The sequence below is a fragment of the Polypterus senegalus genome, chromosome 11, assembly GCF_016835505.1.
Source record: "Polypterus senegalus isolate Bchr_013 chromosome 11, ASM1683550v1, whole genome shotgun sequence".
Lineage (NCBI taxonomy): Eukaryota > Metazoa > Chordata > Cladistia > Polypteriformes > Polypteridae > Polypterus > Polypterus senegalus.
The window spans coordinates 93907384-93922619 of NC_053164.1; the positions used below are offsets into that span (position 1 = coordinate 93907384).

General features: G+C 40.6%; 1 protein-coding gene across 1 annotated transcript; it reads right to left on the reverse strand.

Moving 5' to 3' along the window:
* Window positions 1-835: 835 nt before the first annotated feature.
* mak16 (MAK16 homolog (S. cerevisiae)) lies at window positions 836-9304 on the reverse strand. The gene is made up of 10 exons (XM_039769250.1): window positions 9134-9304; window positions 8761-8810; window positions 6291-6400; window positions 5990-6054; window positions 4483-4634; window positions 4124-4178; window positions 3941-4015; window positions 2114-2221; window positions 1934-1996; window positions 836-1283 (listed from the first exon to the last, which is right to left on the reverse strand). Exons 1-10 carry the CDS (start codon window positions 9146-9148, stop codon window positions 1059-1061), a joined length of 918 nt encoding a protein of 305 aa, XP_039625184.1. The 5' UTR covers window positions 9149-9304; the 3' UTR covers window positions 836-1058.
* Window positions 9305-15236: the final 5932 nt, after the last annotated feature.

Genomic DNA, 15236 nt, shown 5'->3' on the forward strand with positions numbered 1-15236 from the left:
TGAGACAATAGTCAAAAATATAGTACTCACTTTGCCTCTGCCACCACACTTCCACTAAGAATTCCAAGCATCACGCTCATTTTAGAGCTCACAGTGCTAATTCCATGTCATTTCTATGGCCTATTCAGGATTGCTGTACCTGCTTACATATGACTCATTTCTATGCTCGCTTCTGTTCTGCGAGTTCTGGTGCTTCAGTATCTTAGTTGGCCTTTGGTATTATTCTTTCGAGGTTTGGCACAATGTCTGTTGGACACTTCTGTATTTTGCTTTCTTGGCACCACTTGTGCTTTCATTCTCTTCTTAAGCCCGACATTCATTGTTCTTTGAGCAGCTGTTTGCCAGAGACAGCTTTAGCAGAACTCAACTTTGGTCTAAGCCAACTGAATCACACTACAGGACCACTGGACTGTATCTGCATCAGATGGCATCAGACAACACATTTTAAAGGAGATTCACCATTTTAAAGCCCGAATGGCACAGCACCAATTCAAAACAAGTGGTGGGCTTTTGCTCTTTTCTTACAAATGTACCAATGCAAACAGAGCAGGATGAACTAAGACCCAAAAACAGTTACCATATCACCAGTATTTAGGACAGTTTTGCTTTTATCCTTTCATAAACTGAATGTGCCATTCTCTTCCTCTATTCACTGCACTTTGTAAGAATAAAATTCAAGTCTTAAGTAATTTTCTGCTTAAAGGTAAAAAAATGGCTTGCTGGGTCTCTCTAGCAACACAGCTAGATTTACTGTGACTAAAAGGTCAGGGATAAAAGGATAATGTTTAATTACTTTGAAAAGATATATTCACTTTGGAAGAAAATGATGTGCAAATTTATAATAAAAAAAGGCATTCCAAAACCATGTTTAATTTTGGAAGAATTGAGTAGAAACGATAAAGCTGCTCTACAGGCAAACAACCTGCATGTAGAACACGATGGTCCATACAAAAGCTGACAGATGTTAACTATACTGTACGTATCCCATGTCTTGTCCAAAGCTGAAGTCCAAGGCAAAAGTGTCTTTAAAAAGCATGTGTTGTAACAGCCCCGATTGGTCAGGTGGCTCTCTCTTTCACTGCTGGTTCAATTTCATGTTCATACTCGATTTCCACATAAGCCCGCTTCTTTCTAAATGGCCCCTTTATTGGTGCTTTGCCTTTTGACTTCTTTCCTTTAGAGGTTGAACACACTGCCTCTTTCTCTGCTTCTTCCTCCATCTCAGACTCTTCCTCTTCACTTGACCCTTCTTCATCGCTGCTTCCTTTGAGTTTGTTCATTTCCTGAAGGGGAAAAAGAAAAAAAAAAAAAAAAGTCAGCAACAAAGACATCTGACAAGAAGGACATTTAGAAATGAGGTAGAACTAGTAGTAAATGTAAATGACTTGGACAGATTTTAAAATTGTTAAAGCTGTAGCAGTTTCTGCAGTTGTATCCCTTAGCTGTTCAGCAATAGCATTCGGTAAAATGACATATGATAACACTTTGTAAAAATAAATAGCTAACATTATTCAGTTATAGTTATTCTTGTTAATCATACAAGTTGAAAGACCCTACACGCCTCACTTACCAAACTAGGAACAGAAGGATTTTGAAACTGTTAAAAATCTTCCTTCTAGCAAATACTAACACTTTAAGAATACAGTATATACTTTTATTTAGGAACTAACAGTACAATTTGTGGCTCAATCATATTATTTCTCATGAACACTGTGAACTGAATATACTTTGGTTATATTAATTTTCATAAACATTTAAAACCATATCATTAAAGTATCCACAGTGCATTTTTAAACATGTAGAAATGCTCCATCAATCTTTCAAAGTGGCTTAAGGTGCCACAGTTTTATAAGACACTTTTATTTACTTAAATAGAAGAATCTAAGCTCCACTCGTGTTTAGTCTCGAACCCCAATACCAGAAATTCCTTTACCTCAAAGTCACTAAGGTCACTTTCATCGATGTCAGCTTCAACGAACTCTCTGTGGCCATCATCCTGTTGAAAACAGCAGATTTTGTTAACATTACAAGCCCCTAAAAATGATTACTTTAATAATAACCCAATAGTAGTAAATTTGTTAAAAAAAAATCTTCAGTTTAGTTTCAGACTTACAGCATCTTCATTCTCTTCTTCTTCTTCTGAATCAGTTTCACTTTCTGGCTCTTGATTATCCAAAGCCTTTTCAAAAGCATGGGCAGGAAAATTGTAGATATCGCCATACTAAAACATACCAAAAAAAAAAAAACCCTTTAAAATCACTTGCGTTACATTAATTACCCACAGAAAGTAGGCCTGGGTAAAAATATAGATTTTCCGATTGCTATTTTTTTGTTTAAATTACTTGATATTGATTCTCAAAGTCTCTCTATCCTGCTCAATTACTATATGTAGATTTTTGCTCATCTTCATTTTTCGTGTCCAATCCAGTAGATGTTTTTAATGGCTTGCTACAGAAAAAGCTCTTTGGTACGAGTAGCCTTCGCTTTTGGACATAGCAGATATTGAGCTCAGGGGGACAGGGTGCAGACATCCAACTATGCAAACACAGATAATGTTACATGGGCAGGTCTGAAAACCTAACCCCGCCATGTACAGTATGTGGCATGCCTCTCTGAGCTCCAGCAGTACTAACTTGCGATAGGTGAACATCCAGGGCAGGAGATTCTAATGCGACATTTACATCTCACTAAATTAAAAACTACCGGGCACCTGTGGCGGATGTGCTGCATGCCAGTCACGCTCTACATATACAGTATGCAGTGCTGCCGAGATGGCTGGCTCGTTGTTCTTCCAAAAACCTTTCAAGCATGTCTAATGCAATGTTCCATGTACTGCATCAATGACACGTTTGTGTGTTGGCAAATTTAATAAATGTTGCTTCCCTTTAAGTATGTGCCTAGCTGTACTGCTAAGGTGAAAAACATTTCCAATGTGCCTCACCCAGTCAACCTGCGATACCAAAGTGAGCATGTGGGGAAAGCAGCCAATGTGAAGTAACTACATAAGCTGTACTGTACAGATCAACGATATTATCAGTCACGATGGCTGGTTGTCAGCAAATGCAGCTGTGAACAAGCATCAGCTCTAGATCTTGGTTTTAAAATGCTTCCTTTTAGTCTGAGGAGAAAATGTGAAGACACATTTTTCAAGACGGCTTAACGTAACTGCTACACGAGCAACTGGAGATTTATGTAGAAATATACAAAGATACATCTTCCCGATGTATCTTTAATTTTGACTAATTCAAGATTATTTTAATTGTCCAATAGGGGAATAAATTTGAGAAACAGTTTAGGTGCCTACATGGAGATTCATAACACACGAATAGGTCAATGAATAATATATATTACTTAAGAAACAATATTTGATTAGTAGATGTCATTGCATTGTATTAAAACAAGGAGCCCCCCAATAATATGTATGGTCTCTGATATGGCAATACATATGTTAGTTAAGTTATTGTGAATTTTGAATAAGTGCTGTGCAAGGTTTTTTTCTTTTTTTTTTTAAAAGAGCAATGATATTTTGTTCCATGTCTTCCAAATACTGATGTTAACTCTTCATTACTAATCAAGTATTTCTTCTTAAATGTCATTCCATGCATATGCATATGTTATAAAGTCACTATGCAGGAACCCTTCAAATAAAGTGTTACTGAAATTTGACACATTAATGTTCTCTAGGCATGGTCAAGTAATCTCTCAAAAAGGCATTAGAAATATCAGTGCATACTAATCAACCAAGATAAAAATCAATATTGAATCAGGGCATTGTGAATCAGAATCAAATCAAATTGGGACATTGGTGCCAATTTCCAGCCCTAACAGGAAGGCTTGAGGTAACTGTTAGGCAACTGTACTTTCAAAAGCGAAGTCACAGTGGTCACACTGCTATCCAAACACATGCATTGATACCAGCTTTGCAGCACTATATTCCTACCGTGCCTTGCTTCAGTCGTTCCAACAACTCCTTTTCTATTGCATTGTCAAGCTGAGCAGCTACTAAGGCCTTTTCCTAAACAAACCAAAAAAATAAGAATAAGCAATGTATTGTAGTAATGGCAAACTAACCAAAAAAAAAAAAAAAGTTAAAGCCCCAAACATTTCTCTCCAAGTATATTACCTCTCTCCGTTTCTCTCTTCTCTCCACTTTTCTACTCAAGGGAACAAGTTTGCGCCTATAATAAAGATGGGTCAAAAGGTGAATCAACAAATGTCTTCAAAAACAGTATTTGGTTAAATAACAGTTCAGACATTATTCAGTATCATATGTGCTGACTGCCTAAATATGAAGTAACTAAGAACAAGTTTCAGTGCAGAAGTCTGCAACAGGCCATCTTATGTAGCAGTTTAGCTTATCCTTACTAAGCAGTGTACTCTCAGTAGAGATGTCCATCTGTTTCTGGGCTGCATGTAGTCCCAAAACAGCAAACATTATGGCATTTACCACATTATTATTATTTTAATCATCCTTGTACTTACTGTCGCTTGAGAGTCAACTTGCGAATTCTGATCAAGTACTGTGTGATCTTGGTAAACCGCTGTTTGCACTTGTGTCTGATGAAGCGAGGCCAGTATATAAGATTTGTGTCGATCTGTTCCAATGCCTTTTCATAGTTTTTGCTTAGTTTCACCTAAAATAAATGTCAATAAAAACACCCATTTTGAAGAAATACGTTTACAATACAGTCTGAAGTATACACTAAAACCTACAAATCCAACTTCCTATACGGCCAATTCTTGTGGATAAGTACATCACTTGCATTCCTCAGCCTCTGACCAGGAGTGCTACTCAGCACTGTTCACTTTCTTTTTTGATACGTGGTATGGCCTTTATTTAAAACCGTTAATCTCTTATTTGTTAGTTTCAGTTTTTATCAGTTGCACTTATGTATGAATGAGAACCAAGACAGCTACAGTGTATGTAAAGTGCTGTGGATAGGTCTGAAAGCCACACAGAAAAAAAACATTTCTTGATGCATTATTCATTAGAATTAGAAGTTTCCCAAACTTACATATTCCAATACAGGGTGATGGTGACAAGAGTCTGACTGACTTTCAGCATTGGACACAATGCAGGAAACATTAAATACAGCAGCACTACTGTAGTAATTCTCTGATGCACAAACCCACACTCATTCACTGAAAGTCAATTCGGAGTCACTAGTTATCCTAACCTTCAAGTCTTTAGGAGGTTGAAAGAAACCTGAGTGTTTAAGGAAAGCCTACTTCAAAGAACACACAATCTTCATACTGATAGCGCCTGAGCTTGGAGGCTGAGAATCCAACCACTGTGCCTCCCTTAGGAATTACTTAATTGATGAATTACAATAATGCCAAAAGTAGTGCAAACTCCAATAATCCTTAAGAATTCAGTACAAATACATCTGAGAATGACGTAAGCTGCTGTGAGTCTGCCTCCAGAAATGTTCTGCAACAAAGAAAGGTGCCACCTGGAATGAAGACCATTTTAAACTTGCTACAGACCAGGTTGGGTACTTTATGAAGTACTTCTGCCATATTATGGTACTACACCAACATTAAACTGAACAGAAGAATAGTTTGATTTCATGGGAATTATGCCAAAAAAATAAATTGTTTGGTTTTACTTGTGCTTCTCTCAAAAGGTCAGGCTCAAACTTTATGATCACCCTTTGTTATCCAGATAAAGCTTTTTTGGAAAAAAATGCATATATTGTATACTTTGCAGATGGCCTTTTTTAATTTATAGCTATAGCTAATGAAAGTTTGTGTTGAGAGTCCAGTAAATCTACTGTATATAGTTTCTATTTAAGCCATAATCACAGCTATGTAGGAATTCTGCTACGCTACTTTGTTTCTTCTCATTTGAATTTCTTTAAGTTACATACACAGTTTTTCTAAATATTAAATGTATATTTGTTGAAAGTGACATTTTCCGGGTGAAAACTGTATCCCAGTCTTTACAAGACGTGTCAGGTTTAAATTATCCTACATGCATAGGTCTTACCTTCTCCCACAGTCTAGAGGGAAAGGCAGCTCTTTCTATAACCTTCATGTACAGAAAACATTGGCCTGAGGAGGAAACAAAAAATAGATAGATATTAGCAAAGTATAAGCTTTCTTATAAGTAATAAATTATTTCCAAAAACAATTTAAGTATGCTCAGTACATTCTTCTAAATAGATGACTGACCAGTAAAAACTTGAGAAAAACTCTAGATAGCTGAAAACACTTTGTGGCGCACATACATTTTTAATTGACGCAGACACCTAGTTTTGTAAAATAATACTTCATTCAAGCAAACTCACCCTTTTCTTCTTTGATAGTGGCGTACTGGCTATTTGCAAGTGGACAGGATGAACGGTTACACTGGCCTGTGAGGCTGTATTCATTCCGACAGAAATTCTGTGTCTTTGTTCTAAGTATTGTGGGAAAAAAAAAAAGAAAAATAAAAGCTAAATGAAATGTCTACAGATGACACCTAACAGACAATTCAAACAGTGTTTCATAGAATTCAAACGGTCCACCTTTATTTAAGTCACGCCATGCCATTAAGTCTTTATTAACAATAAACAACTCTTAAGCTTGTGCAAATAACTACACATAGGTTTGTTTCATTTGTGTGTATGCTTTATCTCACTGTCATGTCATTTTGTACTCTACAAAAAACCAAATAAATACATAAAATGGCTCAATGTAACAAATCTGTATACCTAACATACAGTGATTTAAACTTTATTGAAGGAAAAAACATAATTTTTTTACACATACTCATATTTCAAATTCATACCACATACATTAAAACTGCCGAGCTACAAACAAAATCCTGACCCTGATTACGGTAAACAGTGAGGATAAACACACAGGGTCTGACCAGAAAAAGGCTAGCCATTGTTAACATAACAAGAGTGGTTTGCACGGCATTAATGTAACCTGGGAGCCAAGAAGAGTGGACTGGAATGCGTGAACAATGAGGACTTCACTGGACTAGTCAGTGGGGGCGCTAGACACCATTGAGCGTGCACGTGTACTGTGTGGCAGTCACATTTAAAATGAAGAGTGAGTAGAGCAATGAATCTGCATCTAATTGGGAAACTATTCAGACGAAGGCTTTCAGGAACGATGATGCAGTGAGTGGCGAAACGTCAAATCACCCAGGTGACTCAGCCCCACTATAGCTAGGATTTGGTGTCCTGCGACTTCTGGTTTTTCCCCAAAACTAAAATTACCTTTGAAAGGGAAGAGATTTCAAACTGTCAATGACATTCAGGAAAATACGACGAGGCACCTGACGGCGATTCCAACAAAGGATTTTACAGTGCTTTGAACAGTGGAAGAGATGCTGGGAGAACTGTGTGAGGTCCCAAGATGCCTATTTTGAAGGGGACTGAGGCATCACTGTCTTATGTACAATGTTTCTGGTATCTTCTTCAATAAATGTATCTATTTTTCATACTACATGGTTGGATTCCGGACAGACCTTATAATTATTTTTTTCTAAATACATGAACAAGAAGGATGAGACATTCTTCTCATCCCTGTAAAGACCATCAGTTTTATATTCTTTATATATTATACTGACTGCAATCTAGGAGTGGTTCTTGGTCGAGACCGGTGTAGGACATGGCTATGTTATTTACCCCATCCTCTTCCTAGTAGCCATTGACTGAATCATGTAAACAAACATGTCAAGCAAGTCCAGTCAGCCTTACTATCCCTGCCAGAAGATTTGGATATTGCCAATGACCTTACTATACTCTCCCATGACTATGTCCATCTACAGGAGAAAACCAAAAGGCTAAATAAATACAGCAAAGGACTGTATTATCAGCCCCGTTAAAACTAATGTGATAAGCATCAAACCAACATCTCGTGAACTAGTTACAGGGGGTGGTAAACCTCGAGAATGGAAAGGAATTTGCTTATCTGGGAAGCAATGCCAGTAAATGTAACAGGGCAAGTAAATAAAGCTTGCAGTGCCTTTGCCAGACCATTGTCTGTCTGGAGGTCAAAACAATACAACTTACTGACTAAGACCTACTGAGCAACAGCAATGTGAAATCTGTTATGCTGAAGGATAACTCAGAATGAAATTAGACCTCCCAATGTCTTCCAAAATTGATGTCTGGAATGGATCTGCCAGATATTCTGACTGCAAAAGAATTCAAATGTTGCAGTCTATAGGTTAATGAAATGTCCGAATGTATTACTTGAGATCAAATGTTGACGTCTGAGACGGCTAGGGCATGTCTTAAGAACGAACCATAAGCGTATCCCAAAAACAGCTCTGGAAAGAGCACACAAGGATGGGCCAAAACATCTGAGCAAAAGGAGACAGGTTCACCAGATGTGAGGCGCAACATGCTGTCAATGACCAGATCAGATGAAGGCAACTTGTCTCAGCTTTATGATGTCACAGTTGGGAGGAAGAGGACGAATAGTAGTAGTTTCAGTTTCTATCTAAACAATGTAGAACTGACCACAACAAACAGTTTCGTCATATGTGCAGAATTCAGTGATTCATGTTTAATACTGATTTAACCCAGTCACAGGGATGCTGGGCATCTAGAACCTAAACAAAAAAAAACACCAACCATGGATAAAGCAGTAGTCCACTAGAGAGGACATTTGTACACTCTTTTAGACTAAAACAAGTTCAAGCTGACAGCTAACAGATGACAGAAAGACCTCACAATCAAGTAGACAGACGTTCAAGGCAGTCCCTAGTGCAGTGCAGTGCAACTGTGAGCATTCAGGTAGAAGCTATACAGTACTTACTTTACTTTAAATGAGCAAAACTGCTTGTTGCCAATAACATCCCAAAGTACCTGCAAATAAATAAATAAAATTAGAACCATTAATTCAGTGTTTTTCCCCACAGAATTCTATACATAAACTATACTAATTCAAAAGTCAAGTCTTTGAAAAATACATGCCGTGGTCTTATCCTTATGGAATGTGTACTGTGTTCTAAAAGAAGTGCCAATCATTACGTTAATGTATTCTTTAAAAAACTGTGTATCTAGTAAAACTAATTTTGTATGACATTGTTAAATTTTGCCCTCATTATCACTGCTACTCTAATTATACTATCAAGAATACTAATTACGAAACACATGATTTTTAAGAAAAACATTCATATAAAACTTACATCGTCGTGCTGCATGTTGTAGGTATCGAAACTGCGTTGTTTTACTAATTTCAATAAAACGAATACAAATGACAAACTAAAACAGAGGTAGTTGTACTTATTACTTCACGTATTCTAACACGTTGTGGCAGAGACCGGCCATGCCGAAAAGAAAGCAGCTCTCGCGATAACCGAACAAAAACGCGAGACGACTTCGTGACGACGGTAAAATAGAAAGGTCAAGAAGTACGAGACGAACGCCTTTTTCAGTCTGTCAAATACCCCGTTAGCTAAACTGGGGAAACATTCTCAAGCTGCTTCTTAAGCTGGTCGCAAAATAACCGAAGTGATTTTAGAAGCTATGTTATAGTAACCATCAAACGTGGAAAGAATAATGAAGTTTCCAACCAGCTTTAGAGCATATTTCTAGAGCGTGTAAGGAAATGTTCAACAAGATAGAAGTGACAACGCGGAAACGCATCCCGGCCAGGAACTGAATCTATGGCATCAGAGTCCACTGCAGTGACATCATGCTGCCATAATTTAACTTGATTTGTTTTTATTTTGAATTAACATCTCTTTGCATAGCGCACATAAATGCACTTTTTCACAGTGAACACAGAAGTACAGAAGCACTACTCTTCGCCAGGTGTTGAAAGACTGGAGTCGCGGTAACAGAGTAGCACCTTCTGCTATTCTTCCAAGTTGTTCTCTTTAATTTGATAGACACGTTTCTTTCATTTCGCTATTAAAAGTCTGGTCTGATTAAGACACTACGGTTCACCTATACACAGATGTACTGAGGCAAACCAAATGCAATATACCATACGGCAGGAATAACATTAATAAGCTAATATTAAAGGCAAAGGGGCCTCCACCGGACAGATAGATGGGCACTGTATCCATTTTGTTAAATTCCAAATGGAGTCCCATAGGGGTCCCCTCTCTCACCACATCCATAAACCTTCGCTTAGGCCTTTCTCTTTTCCTCTTGCCTGGCAGCTCTATCCTTAGCATCCCTCTCCCAATATACTCAGCATCTCTCCTCTGCGCATGTCCAAACCAATGCAATCTCGCCTCTCTGACTTTGTCTCCAAACTGTCCAACTTGAGCTGACCTTCTAATGTACTCATTTCTAATCCTGTCCATCCTCGTCACACCCACTGCAAATCTTAGCATCTGGTTTGTGCATCTCCTGTGGCTGGGTTTTAGACTGCACTGTAATAATGGAAATAAATTTTACCAATTTTGACAGGTAATTCTGGGGATCCTACACAAAGTTCCATGGGGGCCTCCAACTCACCCTCTTCCGAGTCTTGACATGGTAAAATTTATTATCATTAAGATAGTCTAAATTAATAAAATAACCAGGGAGAATTTGATAAATGCAATTCCTTTATTTAAATTTTGTGAACAATGCACAGCTTGGACTCTGGAACCAATCTCCTTGAGAGGGGCTGGACTCTCTACCACTCTGGAGTTGCCCCCGGTGAGAGGAGCCGAGTGGGTGTGGGCATACTTATTGCCCCCCGACTTGGAGCCTGTTCATTGGGGTTTACCCCGGTGGACGAGAGGGTGGCCTCCCTCCACCTTTGGGTGGGGGGACAGGTCCTAACTGTTGTTTGTACGTATGCGCCGAACAGCAGTTTGGAGTACCCACCCTTTTTGGAGTCCCTGGAGGGGATTTTTCATAATTTTCATAATTTCACTTTAACTTAATCTTGATACTCTGTATGTTCAATTCATCATAATAACTATTCATGGTGGCTCCATATCCGTACTGACCCCTGCTCTCTCTTCTGTTTCTTTTTCCGTTTTTTTGTGGCACCTCCACCACCTACTCAAAGCATCATGATGCTCCAACATTGATGGACTAAAAGCCAGAAGTCTACGTGACCATCATTATCAAGTCCTTCCGTGAGAACCCTAAATCCAAAGAGGACTGTTTCACTTATGTTAGGTAGAATGCCCAGAGGGGAATGGGCAGTCTCATGGTCTGGAATCCCTGCAGATTTTTTTTTTTTTCTCCTGCCATCTGGAGATTTTTTTTTTGTTTTTTTTGTCCACCCTGGCCATGGCACCTTACTCTTATTCTATGATAATTAATGTTGACTTATTTTATTTTCTGTGTCTTTTATTTTTCTATTCTTCATTATGTAAAGCACTTTGAGCTACATTTTTGCATGAAAATGTGCTATATAAATAAATGCTGTTGTTGTTACTAGAGGGCATACCTTCTGGGGACTCTCTTGTACTGCTGGGAGACTTCAATGCTCACGTGGGCAATGACAGTGAGACCTGGAAGGGCGTGATTGGGAGGAATGCCCCCACCCCCCGATCTGAACCCGAGCGGTGTTTTGTTATTGGACTTCTGTGCTCATCACGGATTGCCCATAATGAACACCATATTCAAGCATAGGAGTGTTCAAATGTGCACTTGGCATCAGGACACCCTAGGCCTCAGTCTCTCGGATGAAGGGAGGGACGGAGCTGTCAACTGATCACCACCTGGTGGTGAGTAAGGCTTCGATAGTGGGGGAGGATGCCGGTCAGGCCTGGTAGGCCCAAACGTGTCGTGAGGGTCTGCTGGGAACGTCTGTCAAAATCCCAGAAGTAGCTTCAACTCACACCTCTGGCAGAACTTTGGCCACGTCCTGAGGGAGGTGGGGGACATTGAGTCCAAATGAGCCATGTTCCGTGCCTCTATTATTGAGGTGGCTGACCAGAGCTGTGGCCGTAAGGTGGCTGGTGCCTGTCATGGTGGCAATCCCCAAACCTGTTGGTGGACACCAGCAGTAAGGAATGCCATCAAGCTGAAGAAGGAGTCCTACAGGACCCTTTGGTCCTGTGGGACTCTAGAGGCAACTAATAGGTACCGCCAGGCCAAGCGGAATGCAGCTTCGGTGGTTGCTGAGGCAAAAACTCAGCTGTGGGAGGAGTTTGGGGAGGGCCATGGAGAACAACTTTTGGACGGCTTCGAGGAGTTCTGGTCCACCGTCCGGCGTCTCAGGAGGGGGAAGCAGTGCAGTGTCAACACTGTATATGGTGAGGATGGTGCACTGCTGACCTCGATTTGGGACGTTGTGGATCGGTGGGAGGAGTATTTCGAAGACCTTCTCAATCGCCCTAACATGCCTTCCAATGAGGAAGCAGAGCCTGGGGACTCGGAGGTGGGCTCCCCCATCTCTGGGACTAAAGTCACCGAGGTGGTCAAAAATCTCCTTGGTGTCAGGGCCCTAGGGTGGATGAGATACGCCCAGAGTTCCTCAAGGCTCTTGGTTGACACGTCTCTGCAACATCGCATGAACATTGGGGACAGTGCCTCTGGATTGGCAGACCGGGGTGGTGGTCCCCCTCTTTAATAAGGGGGACCGGAGGGTGCGTTCCAACTACAGAGGGATCACACTCCTCAGCTTCCCTGTTAAAGTCTATTCGGGGTTTCTGGAGAGGAGGGTCCGTCGGATAGTCGAACCTCGGATTCAGGAGGAACAGTGTGGTTTTCGTCCTGGTCACAGAACAGTGGACCAGCTCTAGACCCTTAGCAGGGTCCTGGAGGGTGCATGGGAGTTTGCCCAACCAGTCTACATGTGTTTTGTGGACTTGGAAAATGCGTTCGACAATGTTCCTTAAGGGAATCCTGTGGGGGGTACTCTGAGAGTATGGGGTACCGGAACCCCTGATAAGGGCTGTTCCGTCCCTGTAAAACCGATCTCAGAACTTGGTCCGGATTGCTGGCAGTAAGTCAAACGTATTTCCAGTGAGAGTTGGACTCTGCTAGGGCTACCCTTTGTCACCGATTCTGTTCATAACTTTTATGGACAGAATTTCTAGGCACAGCCAGGGTGTTGAGGGGGTCTGGATTGGTGAACTCAGGATTGGGTCACTGCTTTTTGCAGATGATGTTGTCCTGTTTGCTTCATCAGGCCGTGATCTTCAGCTCTCTCTGAATCGGTTCCCAGCTGAGTGTGAAGCAGCTGGGATGAGAATCAGCACCTCCAAATCCGAGAGCATGGTCCTCAGCCGGAAAAGGGTGGAGTGCCCTCTCCGGGTTGGAAGCAAGATCCTGCCCCAAGTGAAGGAGTTCAAGTATCTTGGGGTCTTGTTCACGAGTGAGGGAATAATGGAGCGTGAGATTGAGAGGCGGATCGGTGCGGCGTCCGCAGTGATGCGGGTTCTACATCGGTCTGTTGTGGTGAAAAAGGAGCTGAGCCGTAAGGCAAAGCTCTCAATTTACCAGTCGATCGACGTTCCTACCCTCACCTATGGTCATGAGGTATGGATAGTGACTGAAAGAACGAATACAAGCAGGTGTCTGGGCTTTCCCTTAAAGATAGGGTGAGAAGTTCAGTCATCCGGGAGGGGCTCAGAGTAGAGCCGCTGCTCATCCTCATCGAGAGGAGTCAGATGAGGTGGCTTGGTCATCTGATCAGGATGCCTCCTGGACGCCTCGCTGGCGAGTTGTTCCGAGCACATCCAACCAGGAGGAGGCCCTGGGGAAGACTCAGGACACGCTGAAGGGACTATGTCTCCCGGCTGGCCTGGGAACGCCTTGGGATTCCCCCGGAAGAGCTAGACGAAGTGGCCGGGGAGAGGGAAGTCTGGGCATCTCTGCTCAAGCTGCTGCCCCCGTGACCCGACCTCGGATAAGCAGAAGAGGATGAATAGATGGATGAATTTTTGTGAAAAACAGACTATATAAATAAAACACCACAACAAAATACAACATTTGTAAAGAAAATAGAAAAACAATAATAATAGAGAGAGAGGAGGACAGGTTAGGAGCACGCGCCGATACAGCATATTGCCGCACCCACCACATGACAAACCAACTCAGGATCCCAGATCAGGACCCAAGTGCAGCCATGCAACGTGTAACACCTCAGCACCACACTAGTTCAGAAACCAGTGGTTCATGGAACCAGTGTGAGTTTTTTTATGGTGGCTTGAGTGCCAATCCTACCACCAACCCCCAAGTTTTTCCCTGCCATACCCAGGATGGAAAAATCGCAGGTAAAGAGCCTCGCTCAAGGGCTCAACAAAGTGCAGTCACTTTTGGCATTTACGGGATTTGAACTGGCAACCTAGCCTCAGATCCACCACTCCGCCCTCCATTCCATTCTATAATAACAGAATAAAATAAAATGTATAAACCAAAATGAAAAAATGAATAAAATGCAAATAAATGTAAGGTGCACATGGTAATGAAAAATAAATACAAAATTCACAATGCAATATTAAAAAATAAAAATGGCTTGTAAAGGTATTACAGTATTACAGGTATTACAGTAAATTTGTGGGCTATGGCTACAGCAAATGCAGCCATTATCTCCTCCAGATTCAAAGACCCTCAAACTCTCTATTGAAATTCAAGCTAGGGCTGAAAGCCACTCAGGGCCAGAATAAGACCTATAGAGGCCCTAACCACTTAAAGATTTTGGTGCTCCCATATATATCTAATTGAAAATATAGACAATAATAAACCATAAAATAAAATTGTATTTTTCAAAATGAAACCAAATTTACAGTAAGATGAAAAATAATGCTGATTTTTGTACACTTCCACTATATTTATATTTGAAATGTTTTCTCTTACTGTTTCTAATTGCAAAGTCTTTCATCAGATCCTCAAAACTAATCTTACATAAGGCATCAGCTTCAATGTTTAGTAGAGATAAGGCATCCAACCTGCCTCTATTATTACTATTTTATTATTTTTATTATTGTGTATTTATGCGCTGAGCAGGCTCCTGTCAATTGTGGAGAATCCACTGCATCCACTAAACAGTATCTCTAGACAGAGGAGCAGCTTCAGCAACAGACTGCTGTCACTGCCCTGCTCCACTAAGAGACTGGGAAGATCAACCCCCCAACCACTATACAACTCTTCAATTCCACCCACGGGTTTAGCATTAACATTAGATAGATAGATAGATAGATAGATAGATAGATAGATAGATAGATAGATAGATAGATAGATAGATAGATAGATAGATAGATAGATAGAGATAAAAAGGTAAAAAGATAAAGTCATATACGGAGCTGCTGGAAAGGCTATACAAAGTTATTGTCCGTTATACCTGCATTTTTAGCACTCTTTATTATTGTTTTTTATTAGTATGCTGCT